The sequence below is a fragment of the Suncus etruscus genome, chromosome 1 (assembly GCF_024139225.1).
Source record: "Suncus etruscus isolate mSunEtr1 chromosome 1, mSunEtr1.pri.cur, whole genome shotgun sequence".
NCBI classification, from domain to species: Eukaryota; Metazoa; Chordata; class Mammalia; order Eulipotyphla; family Soricidae; genus Suncus; species Suncus etruscus.
This window is the reverse complement of record NC_064848.1, coordinates 15,263,754-15,291,148: the sequence shown is the minus strand read 5'-3', so window position 1 is coordinate 15,291,148 and position 27,395 is coordinate 15,263,754. Positions and strand designations below refer to the sequence as shown.

Below are 27,395 nucleotides of genomic sequence, written 5' to 3'. Positions count from 1 at the left end.
CGTCTAGGGAGCCAAGCAATCTAGCCCTATCCCATCAGATCTTTGCAAGGATGTCAGTCTGCATAGAATGAGACTCATATGAATGAAGTCAAGCCAGAATGGAAGAAACTAACTGAACTGTGCTGCTCAGAAACAAGGTTTTTAATTATCCCTCATTTATATTTGAGACTTAGTGGCTCTACTGAGCAAAAAGGGAAATCCAAAGGGGGCACCCGGACTTGAACCAGGGACCTCTTGATCTGCAGTCAAATGCTCTACCTCTGAGCTATACCCCCTGCCATGGGGTATAAAAGACCAAGTTACAGCCTTCACCTGCGTGGCCTATAAATATTTGCCATGTTCATTGGGGCTGCGCCTATCAGAACCTAACCCTCCTACCTTGCTATAATTTTATTTCTCTGGGGCAATGAAGCAACAAAACCTGCTCCTCAGGTTAGAATAGCATCAGCACTGATGCTCTGAGGAAAGGACTTAAGAGTAAGTCCTTTTTCCCAGTACCTGGATTTTCTTTTTTTGGGGGGGTGAGTCATACCCAGCAATTCTCAGGGGTTACTCCTGGCTCTGCAGTCAGGGATACACTCCTGGGAATGTTTGGGGGCCATATGGGGTACTGGGGATTGAGTGCCGACTGGCCATGAGGAAGGCCATCTTCCTCATCTATCTTCAGCGCTCCTCCACTCATGTTTGCTTTTTCTACATATTTTCATTGGTCCAAATCATAGGTTTTCTGGGCAACTTAAGAGTTGGTTCTTGCAAAAAGGGCAGTAAATATCAGAGTTGTCTGTTTCAAGACACACACACACACACACACACACACACACACACACCATGAAGCAGTCCAACATCCCCAATTCTGTCTGCAACAGTTCCGGCTTTTGGCCTTCTGCTTGGGCTTCTAATATTCACTGACACCAGAACATTTGCTCATCCATCTGTTCAACCTTGGAACAATATGTCCAAGACATATTGGTACCTTCTCAGTGCAAGACACTGGAAAGACAGAGCTCCCTACACGAGCACAATGGTCAAATACCAGCTCTGTGAAGACTGTGATTAGGATAGCTGCACAAAATGATGCCTGGAGTTTTTCTGGGGGAAAGGGTGGCTACACACAGTGGTACTGGGGCTTATTCCTAATTCTGATTTTAGGGATCATTCCTGGTAGGACGCTCAGGGTACCATATGGGGTGTGAGGGATTAAATTTGGGTGAGCGTAATGCAAGGCAAGAGACATACCTGCTTGTTGTTCTACGGCTCTGGCTCCTTTTATCACTCTTATCTTTGGAGCCATAGGCCTAGAGCTGCAGCATCTTATGTCACTTGTTTTCATTGGCAGGATCGGTTGTGAGCTTGGCATTGTCCGCATGGTCCCATGGGTTTGACAGTGGCAGGTTGCAGCTCCACAAATCATGGGGAGTTACCTCTTGAGACATACAGACCTGAGACATTCTGGCAAACACTTTACTCTGCAGGAAGCTGATGCCACCCCTCTAGATATGTTATTTTTGTTAGGTTTTCATTTAGATTTCTGGGTCATGCCTGGTTCTGGGTCATGCCTGGTCATGTTTCAGAACTTACCTTTGGTTCTGAGCTCAGGGGTCACTCCTGCAGTGCTTGGGTAATTCTAAGCAGGGATCAGATGAGGTCAGTAATGAGCAAAGCAAGTGCCTCACTGCCTGTCTTATCTCAATGGCCTCTAGATGTAAGGTTTTAATAGCCATATGAGTCCAGGAGATGAAATCTTAGAGTGTCAGACCTCTAATAAGAGTGTATTCTCAAAACACCAGTACAAGAAAACCAGAGGTAGTGAAGCTAAAAAAGGGGGAGCATTTGCTTTGGCTTAACCAAGGTTTGATCCCTAGCACTCCCTATGGTCCCCTAAACACTACCAGGAGTAATCTCTGAATGCAGAAGCAGGAGTAAGCCTTGAGCATAGCCAAGTATGGCCTCAAAACAAAACAATCAAACAAAAGTAATTTAGAGGTCTTGCTCTTTCTCTTCTAGGGAAAAGAGTTTCTATGGAGAATTTAAAACCCCTGTTCAATCAATACATTTGTTAGGGTTTGGATTTATGTGACCTGTAAGCTTCCAAAATTCCCCAAGCCAGCAGTTCACATATAAAGTGTGCCTGGAGCTGATAATAGTTCTGGAGTAGCCAAAAGGAGCTCTAAAGAGTGCACAGACACAGGACTGGAAAGATATTACAGTGGGTAGATAGTGCATGTGGTTGGCTAGGGTTTGATCCTTAGCATCCCATATCGTCCCTGGATCTTGCCAGGAGTAATTCTGAGTGCCAGGAGTAAATTCTGAGTGCAGAGCCAGAAATGAACCCTGAGTACCGCAGAGTGTGGCACAGATTTAAAAAAAATTTCATGAGGATCTCCCATGAGGGAGCACTAGCAGAGACAGCAGGGTTAGACAACAGAATGTCAGAGAAATACTCACTATAAGGTAGAGCTGAACTGATTAATGATACAAGGAACTAAATGTATATGAACATGTGTTGTCTTTTTAAGTTGAGGCAAATACATTTAAAATGAAAATCACCAGGGGCCAGCGAGGTGGCGCTAGAGGCAAGGTGGCCTTGCAAGCGCTAGCCAAGGAAGCACTGCCGAACAGCGGTTCGATCCCCCGGCGTCCCATATGGTCCCCCCAAGTCAGGGGCAATTTCTGAGCGCTTAGCCAGGAGTAACCCCTAAGCATCAAACGGGTGTGGCCGAAAAACCAAAAAAAAAAAAAAAAAAGAGAGAGAGAAAGAAAAGAAAATCACCGAAGTCTAGAGTGCAGCAACAGGCGAGTATGAGAAGAAAACTTGGGAAATAAAATAAAAGTTACTTCTTAAAAAGCACTCATAAAAAAGCACAAACACCTTAAAAGGGAGCAAGAAAAAAATAGCTAGGAGTGGTGACGTCTAAAATATTTGAACAAATGTCTAATATGAATCCTCAGAAAAAAATAGAAGAGAAACAATAGGAAGAGATATAATGATTGAGAGTGTTCCAAACTTGAACAAAAACACAATACCTCAAATTAAGGAATTTGGTTCCAAGGAAAGAGGTGGAGAAATAGTTCAATGGGCTGAGCAAACATTTTATAAGTAGGATGCGGGGAGCAGAACCTCACGTAGAGCTGGGCATGACCCCTAGGCTTTACTGGGTGTAACCCCAAAACAAGAAAAAATAAGAGAGATAAACAAAAATATAAACTTACATTGACACTTGGCAGTGAAATTTCATAGAATCCTATGCAAGGGGCCGGGCGGTGGCGCTAGAGGTAAGGTGCCTGCCTTGCCTGCGCTAACCTTGGATGGACCGCGGTTCGATCCCCTGGTGTCCCATATGGTCCCCCAAGCCAGGAGCGACTTCTGAGCACATAGCCAGGAGTAACCCCTGAGCGTCACCGGGTGTGACCCAAAAACCAAAAAAAAAAAAAAAAAAAAAGAATCCTAAGCAAAAGGGATGACCTTAAAAGCAAACCAAATCAGATACAAAAGAGCAAAAGAGTAATAATCAGAGTAACAGCAAGCTTATGACAGAAACAATAAAGAATGAAAGTCAATGTGATAAAATATTAAAAGTGTGAAAGGTGAGGCTGGAGCAATAGCACAGCATTAGGGTGTTTGCCCTGCATGCAGTCGACCCAGGACGAACCTGGGTTTGATTCCCAGCATTCCATATGGTCCCCTGAACTTGTCAGGAGCAATTTCTGAGCACAAAGCCAGAAGTAACTCCTGAGTGCCACCGCCAGGTGTGGCCCCAAAACCAAACAAAGTGTGAAAGGTGGCCCAATCATAATGATGCCACCATGCAAACAATGGCCCAGCATAATGACTAATCTTGGAAAAAATGCAAGCGAGCCATTGAAACTCACAGGTACATCAGTCTTTGGGCTGAAAACTATGGGACTTCTTTGAGAGAAGGAAGAGCCAAGTCTCCTCCCAATCAAAGCCCTGGTAGCTGCATCCACTTTCCATGCTGCCACCATGGCAGGACTCAACTTCACTGCTTCTCAACTGGTGACTGCAGAGACACCAAGCTGACAAAACAACGAGGTACATCAGTTTTCAGGATGAAAAGTTTGGGGTCTAGGGCCAGAGAAATTGCACAGCGTGTAGGGCATTTGCCTTGCAAGCATCCAACCCAGGTTCGATCCCTGGGACCCCATATGGTACCTGGAACCTGCCAGGAGTGATTTCTGAATGCAGAGCCAGGAGTAACCCATGAACACCACCAGGTATAGCCCAAAAACAAACGAACAAAAAAAGTCCAGGGTCTTCTGGAAGCCCCATCAGCTACACCCACATCCCACAGATGCCACCAAGTAAACAATGGTCTAGTTTCATAGGTTCATGACTAAGCTTGGAAGAGATGCAAGGTAAGCCACCAAAAACACAGGCATACCCGTTCTTGGACTGAGAATTCTCCCCCTCCTCAGGAGGTCAGTGGGCCAAGAGTTGTCCTAGTTATTTTATTTTATTTTTTTGGTTTTTGGGTCACACTGAGCAGCGCTCAGGGGACCATATGGGATGCCTTGAATAGAGGACATATTAGATATTAAACTGATAAGAACAGGTAACACACATGATCTTGGCCAAAAGGCCTAGAAGCAATTGAAGCATTTTTTTTTATAATTCCATTATCCATTTTGTTGTAACAAGTAACATAAAATAAGTTATTTGTGCCTGCAAAGGGGTCAGGTAAGGAGGGTGGTTGGGAAATGAGGGACAATGGTAGAGGGAAGGTCACAATGGTGGTGAGATTGGTGTTGGAACATTGGATGCCTAAACAACTGTATTATAGACAACTTTGTAAACTATGGTTTGCTGCGGACTGTTTTATCCTAATGGGATAAAAAGTCCCTAAGCATAACCTTAGTGGGTTCTTATCCCACTGAAAGTCAAGCGGGAGCACGAAGAGGCGAATATGAAATATGAATTATGAAATATGAAATGAATGAGACCACACAGAATGCATGGGGACTTGCGTCTAGAAAGATGAAGACAAATTTATTTTTTGAGCTGGGTAGCTTTTAAGGGTTGAGATTCGGAATGCAGGGTGTAATTTTGGACATCAAAGAAAGTGGGAGATGGTTAGGGAAACAGAATGAAAGAGGTGGCTAAAATTTGCATATTAAAGAACCGATACTGAAGGTGAAAAGAAGTTTTGTTTTGGGTTAGCTTTGTTTTGGGTAAGTAGGAGAAACCAGGTAATTTTCAGGGAAGTGGGAAAAGGGAGAAATATTTTAGAGTTTTGGGGGAAAACTGAAAATTGCTTTACTATGAGCTAAGTTTTTGGAAAAAACATGATCTTGGCACCAAGGTAGCAAAGATCACAAGAGTTGGTTAGTGGGAGACTTTTGGCAGGATTTGTACTGTCCTTCTTTGTTAGAAAGAATTACTAAGGCCTGATTTCTAATATTGGTTAAAAATAAAGAGAGAGATAGTTACAGCCACATATTAGAATTATGGCCAAACACTCCACGCAAAGGGTCAACTGATTTTGACTGCTCTAAGTGGGCCTTTTTGGCAAATAATTCTCTTTCAGGAGTGCAACACTTTTTTGATGTGTGCCCTTCCTGAGTGGGGTGTAACAATGGTTTTTAAATGAGGTTTAAAAAAAGTATGAAAGGGGCCAGAGTGGTGGCGCAAGCGATAAGGCACTTGCCTTGCATGCACTAACCTAGGACAGAACTTGTTTCGATCCCCCGGCATCCCATATGTTCCCCCAAGTCAGGAGCGATTTCTGAGCACATAGCCAGGAGTAGCCCCTTTTTGAGCGTGGCCGAAAAAGCAAAAAAAAAAAAAAAAGTGTGAAAGTCACTGAAAGTTCTCCACACTACTAAACAATCATTTGAAGGTGAGAGAAAAAGATGTTTTCTTGCAGCTGAGAGCACTGTCTTATAACACATTCTTGCTATATACTTTTAAAACATATTTCAGAAGGAGAAAAAAGCAAGAACAATCATCAACAAAGAGACCAGTGGGTATATTAAAAAATCCAAATGGTGGGGCCGGGCGGTGGCGCTGGAGGTAAGGTGCCTGCCTTGCCTGCGCTAGCCTAGGACGGACCGCGGTTCGATCCCCCGGCGTCCCATATGGTCCCCCAGGAAGCCAGGAGCAACTTCTGAGCGCATAGCCAGGAGTAACCCCTGAGCCTCACAGGGTGTGGCCCAAAAACCAAAAAAAAAAAAAAAAAAAAAATCCAAATGGCATTGATTACATAAAACAAAAAAAAATGAGTTGGAGGAGTCTTAAAATAAAACACTTAATTATTATGGCAATTACTCACAAGAAGAGGGGGCAGAATATGATAAAACTAGCTACTTAAGTCTATTGTTTGAAAAGAAGGTAGAAGTAATTAATGTTAGACCCTATTAAAACAAATGTATATGTAAAATGATAGTATAATCCCTAAAAAGCAGAAAGGAAAGATACAGTTCTTTTCTTTTTTGCTTTGGAAATACATTTCAAATCAGTAGAAAGAAAAAAGTCAATAAGGAAAAAAACTCAACAAACCAGTGGAAGAAAAGACAAGAGAAATTTTTTTTTGGGGGGGGCACACCCATTTGATGCTCAGGGGTTACTCCTGGCCAAGCGCTCAGAAATTGCCCCTGGCTTGGGGGGACCATATGGGACGCCGGGGGTCAAACAGCGGTCCTTCCTTGGCTAGCGCTTGCAAGGCAGACACCTTGCCTCTAGCGCCACCTCACCGGCCCCGAGAAAGGTTTTATTGTTATTTTTGGGTCACACAGAGCAATGCTTAGGGATTACTCTGGTTATGTACTTAGGAATCACTCCTGGAAGGTGTGGGGGACCATAAAGAGTGCTAGGGATTGAATTCAGGTTGGCTAAGTGCAAGGTAAACACCTTACTGGTTTGTAAGAGAAAATCATTTAAAAAAATCAGAATCAGGAAATTAAAAAATGATCAGGGGCCCGGAGAGATAGCACAGCGGCATTTGCCTTGCAAGCAGCCGATCCAGGACCAAAGGTGGTTGGTTCAAATCCCGGCGTCCCATATGGTCCCCCCTGCCTGCCAGGAGCTATTTCTGAGCAGACAGCCAGGAGTAACCCCTGAGCACCGCCGGGTGTGGCCCAAAAACAAACAAACAAAAAAATGATCAGACCTAAACACCAAACCCAAAGTCAGAGACAAGAGAATCAAGACTCCCAATCTACAACAAGCTACACACAAAGGAGACCTGTACACTAGCAGTCCAGGGGGCAAAGGGGGAGGATCGGATGCATCCTGGGAACAAGGGTGGAGGGAGGACAACACTGGTGGTGGGAATGGTCCTGATTCACTGTCACTATGTACCTTAAATATAATGTGAAAGATTTGTCACATTGGTCACAATAAAAATTATAAAAAAAAAAAATTTAAACTGAAAAAAAAAAATCAAAATCAAATGATAGTATGGAAATGAATAAAAATAATTTACTAGGGGCCAGAGCAGTGGCACAAGCGGTAGGGCGTTTGCCTTGCTACACGCTAACTTAGGACAGACCGAGGTTCAATCCTCCAGAGTCCCATATGATCCCCCAGGACAGGAGCAATTTCTGAGAGCAGAATCAGGAGTAACCCTTGAGCATCACCGGGTGTGGCCCAAAAACCAAAAAGAAAAAAATAACTTACTAATAGCAATAAATTCAAATGGGATATTTGACATTTAAAATACAGTGTGGCCTAAAATAAAACAAATAAAGACATTTGGAAAGCAGAAACCAGTCTTATTCTATTCTATTTATTTATTGGGGGAGGGGGTGTTAGGCCACACCAGAGATACTCAGGAGACACTCCTGGATCTGTGCTCTGGAGTCACACCCAGAGTGTTTTTGGGTTGGGGGGAGAGTGACCCTCTGTAGTGTCAGGGATCATATCAGGCCTGGCAGCATAAAAGCAAGCACCTTAACCTCTGTACTATCTCTGCAGTGCTAAATGACACATTTAAAGAACCTTGGAGATAGAAAAAGAATACTTTGCTCTAAAATATATAGAAATGATTAAATGATATATTGAAAAAAATTTTATCATGGAGGGGTGAACGACACCACTATGGGTAGTTAGCTTGTTACAGAATTCTGACAGGCAGCACCTGTTTGAGCGAGACCATTTATTTATGTATGTGAATTCAACATGGCTATTGCCAAAAAAGGATTGAGCCCTGAACACAGTTCACATGAGATGAACTGTGTACATTAGTTAATGCTACATTGCTCTTGGGAGAAAGACATTGTTCCTCTAATACAGACAATGGCTGTTTGATACAATTATTGATTAGCACAATTTGCTCAATGTTCCAAATTTACTGTAACTTATTGTTTCTTCTGCTTACCAGTTCCGACTCATGCAATTTGTCCAAACTTGTACTGTTCTTGTCATAACTTTCTGATTTACAACCTAAACATCTCCACTCAGTTTCTAGAATGACTTCCTGCTTCTAATTTCCACTTCAAGTTTATTAGTTGGGGAGACTCTATTTGGCAAACTCTCCAGAAGTCAATGCAGAAAATGGACTAACGTCAATGGTGAAATATGAATTAAATGGTGAATGGTGAAATGAAAGGTAAAATGTTGGTTATCACTTTGCTGAAAATCCAATTTGAATTATTGAGAAGAGAATGTGTGTTAATTATACCATTTCCAATCTTTGTCTTGTGAAGAGCTGACAAAAGTTTTTATTTATTTTATTTTATTTTACTATTATTACTTTTTTTAGTTTTGGGTCACACCTGGTGGTGCTTAGGGTTTACTTCTGGCTCTGCCCTCAGAAATCACTCCTTCTGACAGGCTCTGGGGACTATACAGGAAGCGAGGATCAAAGCTAGGTCGGCCATGTACAAGGCAAATGCCCTACAGGCTGTGCTATCACTCAGGTCCTTGACAAATTGTTTTGTTTTGGGGCCTCTCGGTGTGGCATTCAGGGGTTACTTCTGACTCTGTGCTCAGAAATCGCTCCATGTAGGTTTGAAGCATGAGATTGAACGAATTTGGGTAGGTTGAGTGCAAGGCAAATGTCCTACTTGCTGTGCTATCACTCCAGCCTTCCTGACAAATATTTTTAAATAGCATTTAGGACCCGTTTTTCACGGTCATTTTGCAAAGCATATACAAGGGGGATCAGAGGTGCAGAAGGAGGGAGGAGAGGGTGGCTTCTCAAGCACTGGGAAAACTGGCCATTCAGCACATTCTTGGCAAACAGATCACTCAGCAGATTGGATGGTGATGAATTACTCTGAACAACGGGCCCTCTAAGTGGGGCTTAAGCCTCAGGGAGGGGGAGGCTGAGTGGAAGGGTGCTGAGTCTGTGCTAATATTAAGGTGGGATGCCAGAGCAATAATACAACAGATTGCTGCCTTGCAAGCAGCCAATCTGGGACAATCCTTTGTTGTTGTTTTTTTAAATAATTTTTTAAACAACTTTATTACATACATGATTGTGTTTGGGTTTCAGTCATGTAAAGAACACCACCCATCACCAGTGCAACATTCCCATCACCAATGTCCCAAACCTCCCTCCTCCCCACCCAACCCCCGCCTGTACTCTAGACAGGCTTTCTATTTCCCTCGTACATTCTCTTTATTAGGATAGTTCAAAACGTAGTTATTTCTCTAACAAAACTCATCCCTGTTTGTGGTGAGCTTCATGAGGTGAGCTGTAACTTCTAGCTCTTTTCACTTTTGTGTCTGAAAGTTATTATTGCAAGAATGTCTTTCATTTTTCTTAAAACCCATAGATGAGTGAAACCATTCTGTGTCTTTCTTTCTCCCTCTGACTTATTTCACTCAGCATAATAGATTCCATGTACATCCATGTATAGGAAAATTTCATGACTTCATCTCTCCTGATGGCTGCATAATATTCCATTGTGTATATGTACCACAGTTTCTTTAGCCATTCATCTGTTGAAGGGATCTTGGCTGTTTCCAGAGTCTTGTTATGGTAAATAGTACTGCAATGAATATAGGTATAAGGAAGGGATTTTTGTATTGTATTTTTGTGTTCCTAGGGTATATTCCTAGGAGTGGTATAGCTGGATCATATGGGAGCTTGATTTCCAGTTTTTGGAGGAAACTCCCTATTGCTTTTCATAAAGGTTGAACTAGACGGCATTCCCACCAGCAGTGGATAAGAGTTCCTTTCTCTCCACATCCCCACCAACATTGCTTGTTCTCATTCTTTGTGATGTGTGCCAATATCTGGGGTGTGAGGTGGTACCTCATAGTTGTTTTGATTTGCATCTCCCTGATGATTAGTGATGTGGAGCATTTTTTCATGTGTCTTTTGGCCATTTGTATTTCTTCTTTGTCTAAGTGTCTGGGACAATCCTTTGTACCTCATATTGTCCCCCAACCTCCTCTAGTAGTGATCCCTGAGCACAGACAGGTGTACCAGGAAAACCAAAACAAACAAAACAAAATTAAGGTGGTCTTTAGTCTGGATCTGCTACTTTCTCTGACAGTATGGGCTTTCATAATTTAGGGCTCCTGTGACTGAGTAAATGGCATGGGGAGAATTTAGAAAGACACAGCAAGAAGGTGGGGCCAGGGGACACAAAGCACAAGCATGGATTGTCCAAGAAAGACTGGCTTTTAGTGATTTCAACTGTTTAGGCACCAGTTGTAAAATAAAAATATGCCCATGGGTTGGTGAGTCTGCCCCAGGCACCGTGTTTCTAACCCTTTAGGTGGATGGGTCTGAAGAAGCAGGATAGCAGCAGAAAAATAATACCAAGCCAGTCAAAAGATTCATTAGAGGGGCCGGAGCAGTGGCACAAGTGGTAGGGTGTTTGCTTTGCACGCACTGACCTAGGACTGACTATGGTTTGATTCCCCCGGCATCCCGTATGGTCCCCCAAGCCAGAAGCGATTTCTGAGCACATAGGAGTAATCCCCGAGTGTCACCTGGTGTAGCCCAAAAACAAAAACAAAAACGAAGTAAAAGATTCATTGGAATTGGTCTGTTTTTTACCTCATGGCCTCTTTCTGCCATGTGCTGTCTCTCTCTCCAGACCCAAGCCAGAACTCCTTTCTTTATTCAAACCAACTCCCTCCTCCAGCAGGGGGAAGGTCAAGTCAGATAGAAAAGCAACTATCCAGTGGGCTTTTACATCTCAAAGGAAGGGGTTACAGGGAAGTGGAAGTTGGGGGAACACCTTTGTTTAAATTTTAAGTTTTCTTTTTCTGGAGCCAGAGAGCACAGTGGTAGGGCATTTGCCTTGCATGCAGTCAAATCAGGCTGGATCATGGTTCTAATCCCAGCATCCCAAATGGTCCCCCAAGCCAGCCAGGAGCGAGAACCACCGCCAGGTGTGACCCAAAACCAAAAAAAAAAAAAGTTTTCTTTTTCTATGTCATGTATGAAACTACTTTAAATATCTTTAAATATGTAGCAGCCTGCTGTACCTCGCCCTAAATGATGAAAGAAGGGATTTTTGCCAGGGTCTGGGATTGGCTGGTAATTGGGCAATCTCCCCTAAAGCTATCCTTGGATATCAGGTCAAGAAAATTAAAAAGGTATCCCACTGAATTTTCCTCACCACAAGAGCAAACCATGTCTGGAACTGCCATTCAGTGGAAGAGAACCTAGAGGCAGGGTGAATCTGGGGCCCAGGGACCCTGCTGGTTCTGTCCTTGCAGTCTCTAGCAGCCAGGTTTAGCCCTTATGCCCCCTGCACTAAGCTGTTCTAACCGGGGCCTTATTGTGCACAGCTGAGAAATCTCTCCCCATCCCCACTCTCCCTATAGGCTGAGTATCCTCAAACGGGAACTGTGAGGCCCCCAATTACTCCATTCATTACACACTGAAAAACTGATTCCATTTTAGAAACTTCTGGGGTCGTTATATTCTGCTCAAGAGACCAGCAAATAGTCACACAGGCCACAATAGTACTGAGGTCAATGCTGCAACGAACAAGGTATTAGAGTGACAGATCTCTGGAAGCAAATGTCTCCCCATCTCTCCAGGCCGGTTCCCAGGTGGCCTCCACTCTAGGGAGTTGGTTCAGGAGATGTGCCCTCTGCGAAAGATAGTTCTATTTTATTTGCTTGGTATACAGGATGTGTTCAGAAAATGTTGAACGCAAGGGTGAATGAGTAGATGGATAGGTGATGGAAGGTTGGATAGATGAATAGATGAGGGGATGGATGGAAGAACTGTTGTATAGATGGGTGGGTGGATAGATGGATGGATGGGTGAATGGGAGCGTGGATGTGTCATGGATGGAAGGGTGGGTAGATGGATAGGTGGATTGGTGGAAAGGTGGCTGGATGGTGGGTGAATGAGTGGGTGGATGCATTGATGGGTATAGACAGATGCGTGCACAAATGGGTGGATGAACAGAAGGATGTGTAGATAAGTAAGTGAGTGAATGACAGATGCATGCATAAATGGGTGCATGGGTAGATGGAAGAGGTGATGGATGTTGAGTGGATGGATGGAGGCAGGCATGCCAGGATAGGTGAAGGGAATACAAGGATGGGCGGGTGAATGGGTGGATAAAACTCAAGGATAGATGCGTGCAAATAAGTGGGAAAGCACATGGCAAAGTAGCCTCCTGACTGGGCCTCCTGGCCAAAGCCTTCCCGAGGCCTCACCCGACTGGGCCCACTCACTCCACACCGCGCCGCGCTGACCTCTGGGAAATGTAGTTCGCGCGTGCGCAGACAAGTCTCCGAGGCCGGGTGGTGTCCGGGCGGAAGTGAGACCACCCGTCTCGGTGCAGGCGCGGGGCGGGCGGGACGCGCCTTCCTCGGCGCCGCCCCCGGCCCCGGGTAGAGCGGTGCCGTGGGGCCCGGGACGGAGGCGGGCAACGCAGCGGGCCGCGCCGGAAGCCAAGTCAGGGCTGAGCCCGGGGATGGCGCGCCAGGTAAGCGCAGCCAGACGCACAGACGCTCCGCGGGGGCGCTCTGCGCGGCCCGGGCCGGGGGAGGAGCCCAGGACCCGCCAACTTTGGGATCGGGCGGGCCTGGCAGGGTGGTGCGGGGTTCGGTGAGTAGAAGTGCGTCTCGTCTCCCCGAACCTGAGGTATTGGGGCCCCTCTGCACCGGGAGGTTTGGAGCATCGTCCCCCCTACTCGGCGTTGGCTTTTATTCCAGAGTTGTCCAGAGATCCAGGGCTTGAAGGCCTTGGGAATGAGCTGACCTGGTATTTTGACTCTCTAGGGGGGCTCCTAGGACGCAATGGAGGGGTTCGGTCTCGACAGGGTCCCAGATGCCTTCTCCTGGCTGTGCGGTGTCGATCCTAGAGCAGGAGGATCCAAGCCACACACCCTGGGCTGCTCCTACGTGCAGTGGGCGGTGAGGGCGAGTTGCCGCCCTAGGGGAGGGGTGCGGAGGGGATGTGCATTCTTGCGGGGCTTCCCTGATGATGTTGTTCATGCTACACCAGCGGCCCAGGCCAAGGGGCCAGAGCTGGGGACCAGGGCCCTTTCCTCACAGCTCTGGCCATCAGGACCCCCACCACACACACACACACACACACACACACACACACACACACACACACACACACACACACACACACACACACACACAGCTAGGTCCTCTGCTCACATACCCTACTGGCCTCCTGTAAAGAGAATCTCCCTGATTCTAGCCCGTGTAAGGCTTCCCAGAGAAAGGGGGTCTGCAGGGGGCTCGGGGAGCAGCAGAGCCAAATGGCTATGAGAGGAGGCCAGTGCAATGCCCACCCAGTAGGTCTCATGAATCAGCCCAGGGCCCTTAGAGATGAGTCCCATGAGCACTGAAGGTGTGGTGTTCACCCTGGGCTTGGGGCACTCTGGAATGATTTTGGGGACTGCACACTGTGGACTTGGAGGCAGCTGTGTTCTAGTCACCTTGTCAGCCCAGGAAGCTGCTCTCCTGTGGACGGATACAGGGAGACCCCCAAAAGACTGTGGGGTCCACCGCCGGCTACTGGTTCCCCCTCCTTAGGGTGATTGATGGTTGTCCTTGAGGTTATACATTTCCTCCTGTAGCATTTCACTATACCTTTCTCTGTACTCACAATCTCTTCCTGCCTTTTTCTTTCTTGACATTTTGGACCCACACCTGACCATGCTTGGAGACTGCTCCTGGCACACTGCTTCCTGATAGTTCTTGGAGGGCCTGAGGTGCTCAAGACAAACCTAGGTTTCTTGCATGCAAAGCACATGTTTAGCGCCCCGTTGAGATCCTTCTCATAGGAACTTTGTCATTTAGGAGTTTGTTTTTAGACAGAAGGACTAGGACACTGGCCTTCCCAGATGATTGACAGTGCTGGGTATATTTAGCTGGGAGATAAAGTGGCACTGGGCTCTGGATATGTGTGGAAGAGGCTCATCTGTGTTCTGGAGGTGGCAGCTCTGACCTGCAGATGACATTAGGCAGACAGATTTGGCCACAGGAAATCATAGCACTTTAAGTGTCCCAGTGTTTGTCCCAGGCACTTTGCTATACTCATTTGTTTTCCTTCCTCTGTTTAGGTGGGTTGGGGGATCCCAGTTTTCTAGGTGAGTTTACTGAGGCCTGCGAGCCCATGTAGAACAGAGCAGGATGGCAGCTTGGCTCCCTACCCGTGTCTAGCAGCAAGGAGATTCGACAGGGTGGCAGTTGTTGAGTCCTGAGTCAGACCTGTGATGCTCGTCTCTGGTTTTTAGTACACAAAGGTGCTTCAAGCTGAGTGGGCCCCTGTGACCAGGGACCTGATCACCAATGTGGCTAACCTGATGTGTTCCCAGCCACCTGGGATCCGACTGCAATACCTTCAGGTGTTTGATGCGGTACATGACACTATGATTGTTGAACTGGCTTGTACAGACCATGAGGGTTTGTAAAAATCTTCATTTTGGGCCATGAGGATTTTAGCCAATATGATGTTCGATACTTGTTTTCTTCCTCATAGTTATAACTGCAGCTGGAGCCCCTGGTCTTAACCCCTAGCTGTCTGTCCACACTGCATGCAACTCTGCCAGAACTAGCATCTCTTCTGAGCTAACAGACCACCAGCCTGCTGGGAAGACACTATGAAACCCAGGAGTCACTCCTTTCCATAGGCCCCTGCACTCTGACTCTAATACTCTCATGGAAAGTTTGGGTGACCCAGGGTACTTCTTGGCTTGTTTCCTTGAGACAAAAACTGGGAAAGGTCATCTAATGTCTCTGGTCAGGGAAGTGGCCTTATTACAGGGTCTGGATAATAAGGGTCCCTTTGGCACTATTGGGGTTAAAGAGCAGGGGAGCAACTTGAACTCTCTTTTTTTTTTTTTTTTTTGGTTTTTGGGCCACACCCGGCGGTGCTCAGGGGTTACTCCTGGCTGTCTGCTCAGAAATAGCTCCTGGCAGGCACGGGGGACCATATGGGACGCCGGGATTCGAACCAACCACCTTTGGTCCTGGATAGGCTGCTTGCAAGGCAAATGCCGCTGTGCTATCTCTCCGGGCCCAACTTGAACTCTCTTAGACTGTAGTGGATGCCACACACACCCCCTCTTCTGCTCTGTGGCTCCTTAGCCCCTGCCCTGGGAAGGTAGAATGAAACATGGGAACTTGAAACTGAGCTCAGGACATTGAGAACTAGATCCAACAGGTGTGAGTGCCCCGTGGAGTCCAAGGCAGTTGCTCAGAGCTGTGTCTGCACCCTCAATTCCTCATTACCATCTCCATGTGGGTTTATTTTTTTTATTGTTTTTGTTTTGTTTGGTTTTGGGTCATACACAGTGGTGCTCAGGGGTTACTCTGGCTCTGCATTTCCATTCTGCTAAGTGTCCTGTGACAAGTGTGTATGCTTTCAACAAGAGACTTAGGGTCTCCGTGTGAAATCACCACACAGGCACCCCAGAGCCTAGCATAGACCCAGGTCCCAGAGCATAGCACTAAAGCAAACATTGACATAAACCACACAGAGACACCCTCTATTCGCTTCTCCTGGTGTGAGTCCCACACACATACACTTACACAGACAAGGATCTCAGCCCCCGGGCACCTAAAAGCCAGAAGGAAAAGGGGTCCTCCAGAGAGTACATGGAGATATTGGGGGGGGGCTCTGCTCACTGTGGATGTGTGTGGCTGGGAATATATTGGCCACAGACACCACTGGCTTCTCTGTGGCCTCAGGCCCCCGGCTCAGGCAGACCCAATGCTCATATGTCCTGGCTGGGTCAGCTGGGGGTGGTGCTCATGGTGACTCATGGTGGCAACTGTCAAAGTGACCGTCATGGGGAGTCAATAGTGCCAGGAAGCTGCAGTGACTGTTTGAGACTCAGATGACTATCATTACTTTGTTGTTTTGTTTTGTTGTGGGTTTTTGGCAGTGCTCAGGGGTCACTCCTGGTTTTGTGCTTAGAAATTATCCAGAATTTGTACTTAGAATTACTCCATATGGGCTCAGGGGACCATATGGGATGCTGAGGATTGAACCCATGTGAAGATGAACTCCCTACCTGCTGTATTATCACTCTGGCCACCGGAAATGGTCTCAGGTGGTCTCAAGAGGTTCTCAACTTTCTGGGGAGCATTTTCTTGAGTATTTCTCACTCTTTGTATGTCTCAGCCACAACTCTTCTTGTGAGAGCCCTTCTGATTCTACCTCTGTGCATAGTCAGCTTCCAGCCGGAAAGCTTTAGAGAATCCTCCTGAGGCAAGATGAAGAACTTAGGAACCCATAGTATGTCTCTGCCTTCCACTCCCCAGGGGGTGCGCTCTTGAAACTCAGCTGCTTCTTGAAGCCCCAGCCTAGAGGCCTCAGGGTGAAGGTGAGGGATGGGGGCAGGTCTGTGTCATAGAGGGACACCCCCCCCCTCTGTGCCCAGAATTAGAACTGTGTGCTGCAGGGGCTCATGGGGAATTGGGGGGGGGTGACATGGTAAGTACCCCAAACTGAAGGTCAGTTTAAGGCTGGAAGGCTAGATTCAGCCCAGCCTGAGGGCAACTGTCTCCCTTGGACATGGGTGGGAACCACTGTGATCCCTAGTGGGACTGGGAGGAATGTGTGGCCATCCTCATTGTCCATGCTCTTGCTGGGTACCCTGTAGTGTCCTCTGTCCTCGTTCCCATTGTTTATTATTAGGGACCTGTTTTTGTGTCTATGCTGGCTCCTTGCATACTCCATGGTGGTGGGCTGTGGGATGTTGAGTTAAGCCTGACTTTCTCTGAGACCTGCATTTTAGGGCCTGTGTTGTGGGGTGCCCCACTGGGCAGGCCTTATGTGCTCAGCTTCCCCAGGGCTACACTGATCGGGGTCCAGGTGCTGCAAGCCTCTAGCTCTCAGCATCCCGGCCTGCTTCCCTCTGTGTCCTAGAAGCCTTGGCTGGTTGCCCTCACTGGTCCATCTTCCTACAGGTTCCTCCCTGGCTTCCCCACAGCTGAGCACTGAGCTGAGCCCCTGATTCTCCCTGCTGGTCCCTGCAGACCTCCCTCACTCCTCTGCCCCCCTCTGCCCACAGGTGCCCATAGCTTTCGGTGACTTGGCTGTGAGCTTCTCCCCTGAGGAGTGGCGGCTCCTGGGCGAGGGTCAGCGGGAGCTGTACCGGGACGTGATGCGAGAGAACTACGAGACCCTCATCTCTTTGGGTGAAGCTCTGGGTGCCCTGGGGCTCAGAGGGTAGTGATGGTGGTGGTGTCTCAAAACCTAGTGCTGTCCAGGCAGGGAGTTGTGGGGCCTGGTGAAGAGGTGTGAAACCTAACTGGTGAGGAATATCCCACTTCTTTCCCAGGGACGTCTGAGCAGCCTCCTCTCTCTGCTTTCCTGTCCCCCATGGAGTCTGGAGGAGCCAGGGGTGCCCAGCCACGCCCAGACGAGGGGCAGAAGCCTTCGATGGGTGAGTGTTCTGGACTGATCTCCCCAAATGCGGGGGAAGGGGCCTCCCTCCTTCCCACCTGCCCATGCCTACACCAGAGGACACTGTGCTCCCCACTAAGCCAAGCTCCCCACGCTACCGTTTTGTTTCTCCCTATGCAATAGAACCTAGGGTATAGTTTCAAAGGAACTGGGGTCCCCCACATCATTGTTAGGTCTTATCTTGACCCCCTGGGAGGTGGTGGGCCAAAGAGAAGCTCAGGTGGGGGAAAACAGGAGTCCCTATGCACCCCCTCTTAAAGGGACCAATATTGGAGTCCCTGTTCCAGCCTGACTCTTTGCTCACCCTTGCTAAGATGCCAGGTGAATGTGGGGTTCACTTTGGCCTCCCCACAGGAAGTGCCCCCCAGCACAACCTGCCCCTCAGTGCCCTGGTGCAGCTAGTGAAGGAGATTCCTGAGTTCCTGTTTGGGGGAGTCAGCCCTGAGGGTGAGGAGCAGGCAAATCCTGAGGGTAAGTCCCCTCTATGTCCTGCCCCAAGCTAAATTTAGCTTTCAGCCCTATGGGTCTGTCCCCACTGGGGTATGTGTGCGTGGTTTGTCCATTGGGTTCCCGAGTCTCGTCTTCTTGGCCCATCCCCTTCCTCACGCATGGCGCTGGACCTACTGTAGCCAGTGGGGTCACTAGTCTGATCCCACTGACCTAGGCTCAACATGAGCCCCATGTCTGCTTTCTCCATGACATTCGGGAGGTTGATGGGGGTGGGGGTAGGTGTCATGGTGGGTATTGATGGATAGCCGAGGGCTGAGGGCTGCATAGGCCCCATCACCCCGCCCTGTCCCCTGCAGCTGTCGAGATGACCTTGGGAGAGGCCTCTTGCCTTCCTCTCAGGGCCTCCCCAGCCTGCCTGTCATGCCCAGTGGCAGCTCCTTGTCCAGCAGCCTGCCTGGGACTGAGGGTCAGGAGAGCCCTCATCCTATCAGTGTCACCCACATGCCAAGGCCCCACCCTCATTGCCATCTCCTGCATGGGAGTCCCTCAAGGGCTTGGCCTGTTGTAGAAACCCAAGAGGAGTTGACTGCTGGGGGCCAGCCCATGCCCATTTCCTGCTCGTATGCCCCTTTCTCAGTGTGTCTGGGAGGAACCATTGGCCCCTGGTCTGAGGAGGCAGTACAAGGGGCTGAGGATTGAACATTTCCAAACTGCATGTGTTTGAACCTGCCTTATGTCCACACTACAAATGGTGGGGGTGAGCCCAGGGATCCGAGAAGAACCTGCTTCAGCCTGTGCTTATAGGGTACCCGCTGTGCATGAGAAATGGGATGCGCGCCGTGCTGGAACTGGCCCTGGAGTCTCGGAGACACTGTGTTCAGGGTCAGCCATCTTGGAACTTATAGTGACACCCAAAGGAAACCAGGATGGGGACCCAAAGGAGCTCTGGGGATCATCCTCTCTCTCCCACCACAGAAGCTGGAGCCACAGCATGGCCACGGGACAGGGAAGGTGCAGCGGTGTCAGCCGGGGTGCCCAGCCCTGTCCTGAGCCCTGGCCAGATACACCTCAAGCAGGAGGCCTGGAGCCCAGGGGCAGGTGAGTGACTGCTGCTTGTCCAGGAGAGGGTGGACTCATCGTAGAGCCTTCAGTTTTCACTGGGGTAACCCCACTATGTTCCAGGAGCTACACTGTCGGCCGGGAGCAGCCCCCTGCAGGGCCTAATGAACTGCTTGAAGGAGATCCTGGTGCCAGCGCCCCCGCCACCCACAGCTGCCCTCAGCTCCCATCCCCTTGTACCCTCCAAGTTGGCCCGGCTGGAGCCAGGGTCCGGGAGCCCCTCTGGAGGAGGTGAGTCCCTGAGAACCTGGGAGTCAGGCTGCAGTGACAGATTCTCGAATGCTCCCTGGAAGACTTTTTTTTGGAAATTAAGGTGCTTCTGCACAGGAGGACCAGAGCCAGGTTTGGGGAGCCCCAAGGCTCTCCTGGGGAGCATTTGCTGACTCTTCATCTACCCTGGACAGAGAGGCTGAATGTCTCGTCCTGTTTACTGGAACACAGAGCAGAATTGGGGGGTGGGGTTCAGGCAGTAGGGTTTGGGAGCCATGGATTCTGGTGGTTTCCTGAGATTTTGCCCCTCAGTCTTACTTTTTTCTTTTTGGATTTTGGGCCACACATGATAGCATTCAGGAGTTACTTCTGGCTTTGCATTCAGAATTCACTCCTGACAGACTGGGGAACCATGTGGGATGTCAAGGATTGAACCCAGGTCAGTCCAGGAGCCGTGTGCAAGGCAAATGCCCTACATGCTGTGCTATTGCTCCAGCCTCATGCCTCTTAATATTCTTTGTCGGGGGAGTTGGGCAGTTGAATGCTCAGTCTTAGCCAGCTCTGTTTAGGGCCCAGAGAACAGTTTCGGGGGCTGGCACGATTGTACAGCTAATAGGCACATACCAATCCTTGGTATCCCATATGGTCCCCTGAGCATGGGCAGGAGTGATTCCTGAGTGCAGCCAGAAATAAAGTAAATCTTCGGTGGAGGGTGGGGAGCGGGAGAGAGAGAAAATGAATGAGATGAGATGAGAAAACAGAACAGTCTAGAAGTATCACCTCCTCCTTTTCTTTGTCCAGTTCGCCTGCAGGCCAGTTTGTCCAGTCGGAGCCCGGAGAAGCCCCCACCGGCCCCTGCTCTGCTGCCCGTTCCGCGCACGGCTGCATCCCCTGCACCTGGCCGTGAGGGTCCGGGACCCCCAGCCCACAGTGGCAGCACATTCCTTATTCCTGTTGTGAAGACCGAGGCCACATCTGGGGATTGTCCCCTGCGGGGGCTGCTGAACTGTCTGAAAGAACTGCCTGAGGCCCGGGACAGCCACTCCTCGGCTGCTGGGGGGTCCCAGCTGCCTGAGGAGCCAGGGGCCTGGAGAAGGAATCTGAGAGGTAGACCCTGTGGACATCTGTCCCTGCCCATCACTTTCCAACAGGCAGGCCTTAGGGCATAAATTCCCCAGGGGAAAGCAGGGAAGATAGGGGGCTCCCTAGCAGGACTTTGTTCCTAAGGCCCACATTATGGGGCTCAGATAAGGATTCTTGCTCATCACATTTCTGTGGGCAGGACAGCAGATATGCACCCACTCAGAGCCCTGGGAGAATCAGGTTTTGGGCGGGTATGTAGCTAACCCAGGCACATGGGCATATGAAGGGCTCTTTTGCGGGGGTGGGGGGGGTGGGGGAGGCCTGAGCCTAGAGGCCTAGGATGCCACATCCTGGCCCTCTGAACCCTATGGTGGGGCTTTCCACAGGCCCTGGCCCCCCGTTGGCGCCCCCTCCAGGAGCTGGGCTCTCAGTGGTTAAGGTGGAGGATAGCTGGGCCCAAAGTCCCCCGGTGCCCACATCCTGTCGACTCAGCAGACAGAGCCCCTCGGCCACCAGCAGCCCGGGGGGCCCCCATGTGTCCAGTCGGGATCTCGTGCAAGGTGAGAACTGCAGGGATCTAGCTGGTGTTTGTATTTCTCCCTCAGCCCCCACCCCTGATGATGTGGCGCGCCCTCCCCATGCCTGCCACTAGGAATGGGAGTGGAGTGAAGTCCACAGAGGGATGGCTGGGGCAGGCCAGGCCAGGGGACCTGCCTGAGGTGGTGATAGGGCATCTCCCCTGTCCCAGCCGGCAGTGCCTCGAGCTCGCCCCTGGAAGCCCTGGAGGCCTGTCTGAAGGGCATTCCCCTGAGCGGCTCGTTACCTCCCCAGCCGCCCGCCGCCCACTTCCGGAGCCCCCCGCCAGGAGCCCCTGGGTCTCCGAGACCCGAGCTGCTGCCCCGAGGAACACGTGGGGAAGGTAGACGGGCCAGTTGGGCATCGGTCAGGGATGGGCCTTGCATGCGAGCCCGGGGGTGGGGGGGGGTCTCATCTCCAGCTCCCAGAGAACTTTCTACAGGAGGTTTCAGCTCTCTGGGAGCTTGGCTTCTCTGGTGTTACCCATCTGAGTGGGAGAACTTGGAGGGATACCCCCGAGGCCGGTTCCCTGGGTACATCTGTATTCTCCTCACACTGCTGCACTCTCCCTGCAGAGGTGACCCTGCCACCAGCTCTGGGCCTTCAGGGTTGTGCAAGGGATAGTCCAGCACTTCCTGTGGGCCCCCTGGGGACCCCCACCAGCTTCTCCTCATCCAGCAGCACTGATGGGGACCTGGATTTCCAGAGCCCTGAGGGCAGCCAGGGGTGCCCAGGAGGGAAAGGTGAGCAGGCCAGAATGTGGGGGTGACATGGAGGGATGGGGCTGGCATGGAGGGATGAGTGTTCTCCCACAGCCAGGTTGACTTGGGTTCCAAATGTGTATCTGAAAGATTTGTGTCTGCAGTGGGCTTGAGAAGGGCAGGGCAGAGTCGGATCTCCTGGCACAAGGACATATTGCCTTTCACACTCCTTGCTCCAGCCAGTATGGAAGAAGTTCCCAGACTCCAGATTGGGGTCCTTGGGAAGTCACATCTGCAGTACCCCATCCCTCCACCGAGGCAGCCAGATAGTCGCATCAGTTCCATCCTATAGGGCTTTCCCATCCCCTCCATCCCATAGGGCTGACTCTAGCAGGCCCCTCCCATGAAGCAACATCTCCCCACCTGGTATCTCTGAAATATCTAGAATTCAGCCAAGGCTGTCCTCACCCTACTGTCATCAAAGGGAAGATAGGAGTGGGCCTTGGGTTCTATCCTACATGGCTCAACCACCTGCCTCTGGGTTCTACCTCCCCACTGTCCTGCCTACAAGACCTATTCCCTTGCTCACCCCAGTGGATGTGACATGGATTTGTTCTAAAAACAGGAGAGCTGCAGTGGGGATGCACTGCTGTCCTCCTGCCCCTCTACTTGGCATGATCCCTTTGCCATAGCTGCTTAAGTCACACTTCCTGCTGGGGCTAACAATTCCTGTTCCAGAAGCTGCATGGTATCTATGGGGACTGCAGTGGTGGTGCTACACTGCTTCTTAGAAGCTTCTGGCCCAGCTCTCCCAGAAACCTTACTCCCCAAAGCTCAGTGATGTCCAATGTGGCTTGTCCAACAGCCACTTGGTCTAGAAAGAACCAAGCCAGGGACAGTCTGTTCTCTCCTGCACTGGGCCCTCTAGTTTTTCTCAGTGACCTGTGGGTCCCAGATTGCTGGATAGAGCTGAGGGTTCAGTCCCATCCTACGCACTGGTGACCTGACCAGCCAGGATGGGCTGGCTGCTGGCCTGGCCAGACACAGACAGTAGATACAGTTTCCTGAGTTCGGGGAAACCCAACCAGACCTATTGGGTTTTCACAGGGAGCCCCATGGGGAAAGGCCCACTCCAGGGCCTGGAGAACTGTCTCCGCGAGATTCCTGTACCCCGATTTCGCCCTGCATGGTGCTGGTCCTCAGCAGGTGACAGGGCTCCTCGCCGAGTAGAGCCCCGGAACTGGAACACAGACAAGGAAGGTGAGAAGAACTGCCTGGGGCATCAGATTTGTGAACACTCTGCAGTGCCCTGGCCCCACCCTCTGCTTCTCCCAATGCAGGCAAAGCTGGACATCCCACCTAAGGGAGGCTTTGAGCACTATAGACCAGGGCTGTTTAAACCCATTCCCAGAGTTGGTGTCCTTGGGAATCCAGTAGACCATTCTCTGCCTGTCCTTACGCTTGCTTCATGCTCACAGGTCTCTTGGCTTCTCATTGATGCAGGATCGAGGGGCGAGGCTGTTGAGTCCCCCCATCTCACCCAGCGGGTAGGAGCCTTGCCCCCCAAGAGCCTCGCACCGGCCAGTCCATCAACACTCACCTCCAGCAGTGGCCCACCCTGTTACCCACGAGACACCAAGGATCCTGGGGGGCCCCGGGCACCATGGAGGTGGTCACAAGACGGTGAGCCCCATGATCTCCTCCCTGGCTTTGGGCTCATTTCTCTCCCATGAAGCCCTGGACTATAAACCTGAATTTGTGTTGTCGTGGGGTTTTCCCAGAAGACTCTTTTGCACACCCATCCACGTGGCCCATAGTCAACCCTTGACTTCCTGAGATCTAAAACTTTCTGGGCCCGACTATCAGAAAGGTCTCCTGTGTACCTTGATTCTGGGCTGGCTTCAGCCCATCTCCATTCCTTCTGAGGAGCTTCCAGAGACTTGCAGAAGGTTCCCTGCTGCCTCTCCAAAGTGGCTGGAGAGCTGGCTGGACTTGAGGGTACCCAGAGCCCTGGGTGGGGGGTTGGGGGGTGTGGCTTGAGTGCTCTGGCACTGCCTGCTCAGGTGGATCTCCTTTGGGCTGATGGGCGGGCGCTTCCCATGCCATCCTTCTGCAGGAGTGACCAGCAAGCCATCCCCACTCCGCTGTCTGGAGAACTCACTGAAGGGGATCCTGCCAGGGAGGCCACTGCGTTTTGCCTGCCTGGCTGGCCCCAGTCCCAGCCCCAGCCCTGGCTCCGGCTCCAGCTCCAGCTTCAGCAGCTCCGAGGAGGAGCCACGGCCTGAGCTGGTACCCTGGCAGCCCCGCCTGCAGGGGGAGCTGCTACTTGGAGACCTGAGTGGGAGGCGAGCTCCACCAGGCCCTGCCAGTTCAGCCCAGCTCCAGGGAACCCCGGACAGGGCAGGGCTGCCCAGTGGCCAGGGACCAGGCCTACCATCCCCTGCCCGCCACAGTCCCATGGGAGACCCAGGGGCTACAGAACCCACAGAACACAGCCGACTCAGTGCAGGTGAGCCCAACTTGACTAGGGGACTCAAGGAGACGCAGGTGTTGGGTTCCTCCTCACCCTAGAGACAAACATGGGTCTCAGGGTTCCCAGCAAGTCCTGGGTGCTTATGATGTTTGAGTTTTCCATGGGGAAGCTAGGGGCAGAAAGGACCAAGTGGAGGCCCACTACCCTCCAGAGAGGCCATGAACTTATGTATGTGCACTTGTGTATGCATGTATGTGTGTGTGTATGTATAAGAGTAAGATAACTAACATACAAAATCTGCACAGAGATCTGGAAACTTGATGGCCACAGGGTGGCATCAGGGGGCCTCTGTCTGCCACTGGGACAACTGGACACTTGTCCCCTGGACACGGCAGAAGCCGCAGGGGAATCACCGGGTAGCCAGACCCAGGCATCTTGGAGAGAAGCGGGTACCAGCCCCATGAGCAGCACTGGGAAAGGTGAGGTGGGGAGGATGCCCCCAAGCCCAGGCCTGCCTCAGTCCCTGCAGACCCACCTGCCCCACTCCCCTGGTCCTACTCTCCGCCCCACACTTGGTTGAGACAGCACCAGGCCCTGTGGAGCAGCTTTGAGCCCCAGCAGGCTCATTGGAACTGAGGACCGAGCGACTGGCCTTGTCCACCCACCTGCTTCTCCAGTACCCAGCGCCAGTTTTGGGGCTGCAGGAACCTGACTCCAGGCCCCTCCTTGGGGATCAGAGTTCCTGGGAGAGGTGGCTGGAGACTCAGGCCCACTTCTCTCTTCTATGTCAGTGACTGCTAGCGCCTCTTGTGCTGCCCCTCGACTGGAGACAAGGCCAGAGCCGGGGCCCTGTCAGCCTCTGGGGGCAGCCCCGGAGACCCCATCCCGGAAGCCAGAGGCCAGTGCAGAGTCAGGGAGCCTGGGACCTGCACGCCAAGGGACAACTGCTGTAGGTGAGTGGGGCTGACCTGGGGCTTTGAGCAGACTGCAGAGAAGGCCCCGCCTCACACACCCAACACCGGCACTCCCTCTGGTTTCAGGCTGTACAACTGGGAGGCCACCTCCAGGAAGCTCACCAGCACCCACTGCCCATGCCCAGCCACCGTGCCTGTGCACTGGCCCCCTGCAACAGGAACTCCGCGGCCTAGGTGCTGCCCTTGCTGAAAAGCTGGAGCGGCTGGCAGCTGCCCTGTCTGGCCTGTCCCAGGAGGTAGCCGCCCTAAGGACACAGGTAGACCGTCTGGGGCGGCGGCCTCGGGTCTCCGGTCCCAAGACTCAGGCGTCATGGCCATGGGCCTCCCCACGGGCGCCACGCTGGGGAGCAAGCCCTGGACACCGGCCTCTGCCCTACTGGAGACACCGGGGCCCTGCCCGGCCCAAACCCAGGTTGCTGCGGGGCCCAGCCGAAGGCAGCAGGGCCGTAGACACCGTGAGCCTGCCCATAGTCAGCCGTTTACGCCCAACCTCTCAGCTGCCCACGGCTGTATCACCAGGAGACTCTCCTGGGCCCATCTTGGACACTTCCCAGCAGCCTCTACCTTCGACTTACAGCTGTGCCGTGCACCCTCCTCTCGGACACACAGGAGCACCCCAGAACACCCCAACCCCAACCCCTCCAGTGTCTGCGCCCGTGATCCGCCCAGACATAGAACTGACAGCTGTGCCGGCCCGAGTCCCACACCCAGCCCCCAACCCCAACGGTCTGCTGGCCGGAGTCCAGAGAACCCTACAGGTGGAACTGTGGAATGGAGAGCACAGGGCCCTGAGGTGGGGGGCCCCTACTCCCCACCTATCTCCTCTTGGTGCTGCAGAGGACCCACCCCGGGGTCGCTTGGCCCCTGCACCCAGCTCTGGTCGGACCTTTCCAGTATCTGGGCCATGAAGGGTTGGGTGGGGGTGGTACACCTGGGCCGGGTCACCCCAGGATGCTGCCATCATCTCAGGGAGGCCGTCTTGGAGAGCCTTTGGGCTCAGGTTCCTCAGATTCCCCCTTGGTGCTGTCCTGGGGGGCGGCCACTAACGGGGCTTCCTTGGGACCCAGAACTGGATCCCCTGGTTGGCTCATCATCAATTAAAGAAGCTGGTCACAAAGAGAACAATCAGCCTCATTTCTTCGGCTGCCCCTGTGCCCCAAATTCCTGCCCTGCTGGTCCCACCAGCTATGGGAAACAAGCATCCTGGTTGGCCCATACATCAATCAGTTTCTATTCATCTCTTAGACCAAGTTTCCCAGGTGATCTAGGGCTGGTTGTTGTGGCTGGGTGGCTGTGATCCTGTCTTTCTGACTCCTTTCCATGACCTCACTGGGCACCCATCATTCAAATGTCCCTCCCATGAAACTCCCCTCAGATCCACTGGAGTAAGACAACCCTACATCCTTATATGGTTCCTCAAAAGGACACATTGGGACCTGGTCAAAGTCAGGCACCCAGCATGAATTTGGGGGCACAGTTGATCTGTGACATGTTAGGGGCTGTTCTGAGTCCAGGTCCATTTTGGCCCAAGAACTTGACCACAGTCAGTTTCCTGGGGGTTAAGTTAGCTGGGGTCCCTCATCAGGTGGCGGCTGGTGGCTCATGGGAACCCACCTGCCAGCCCTGAGCCCTACCCCAAGTCTACTGGGCCTGAAACTACTAGAAGTAGCCCTGGAAAGACTGACAGAGGACACCAGTTGCAGGGTCAGCTGTGCTGGTGGTGATCTAGGAGCCTCCTCGGGCCTGAGTAAGCTATCCCATTACATCCAGTAATTGGTGTCACCACAGGCTTGGGAAGGAGCTGGATGACACTGGACATGAAAGTGTTGGATGGGTGTGGGTCTGGAGTCTGGAATTAGCCCTGGCATGTCTTGGGACGTGCTCATGGAGTTGTGTGAGCAGTATGTGACTGAACCAGCCTCTAGGTAGACATGATGGCTGCAGGAGCTACAGTGCAGGCCACGGAGACCGGAAGTGACCCCGTGCACTCAGC

At 51.1% G+C, this 27,395-nt stretch overlaps 1 protein-coding gene, 1 non-coding gene and 1 pseudogene across 2 annotated transcripts; 1 reads left to right on the top strand and 2 right to left on the bottom strand.

Annotated features, from left to right (window-relative positions):
* Positions 1 to 203: 203 nt before the first annotated feature.
* Positions 204 to 275, bottom strand: TRNAC-GCA (transfer RNA cysteine (anticodon GCA)). Its single transcript has one exon. It is a non-coding gene; the product is annotated as a tRNA-Cys (tRNA).
* A 4,211-nt stretch (positions 276 to 4,486) lies between these two features.
* LOC125994882 (uncharacterized) lies at positions 4,487 to 4,610 on the bottom strand (annotated as a pseudogene).
* An 8,194-nt stretch (positions 4,611 to 12,804) lies between these two features.
* KRBA1 (KRAB-A domain containing 1) lies at positions 12,805 to 26,527 on the top strand. The gene is made up of 16 exons (XM_049780407.1): positions 12,805 to 12,867; positions 17,422 to 17,548; positions 17,692 to 17,796; positions 18,171 to 18,287; positions 19,242 to 19,364; positions 19,449 to 19,616; positions 20,397 to 20,702; positions 21,065 to 21,238; positions 21,427 to 21,597; positions 21,830 to 21,997; positions 23,063 to 23,215; positions 23,459 to 23,638; positions 24,072 to 24,464; positions 24,734 to 24,907; positions 25,220 to 25,381; positions 25,469 to 26,527. The coding sequence occupies exons 1-16, from the start codon at positions 12,856 to 12,858 to the stop codon at positions 26,308 to 26,310; spliced, it is 3,375 nt and encodes a 1,124-aa protein (XP_049636364.1). The 5' UTR covers positions 12,805 to 12,855; the 3' UTR covers positions 26,311 to 26,527.
* Positions 26,528 to 27,395: the final 868 nt, after the last annotated feature.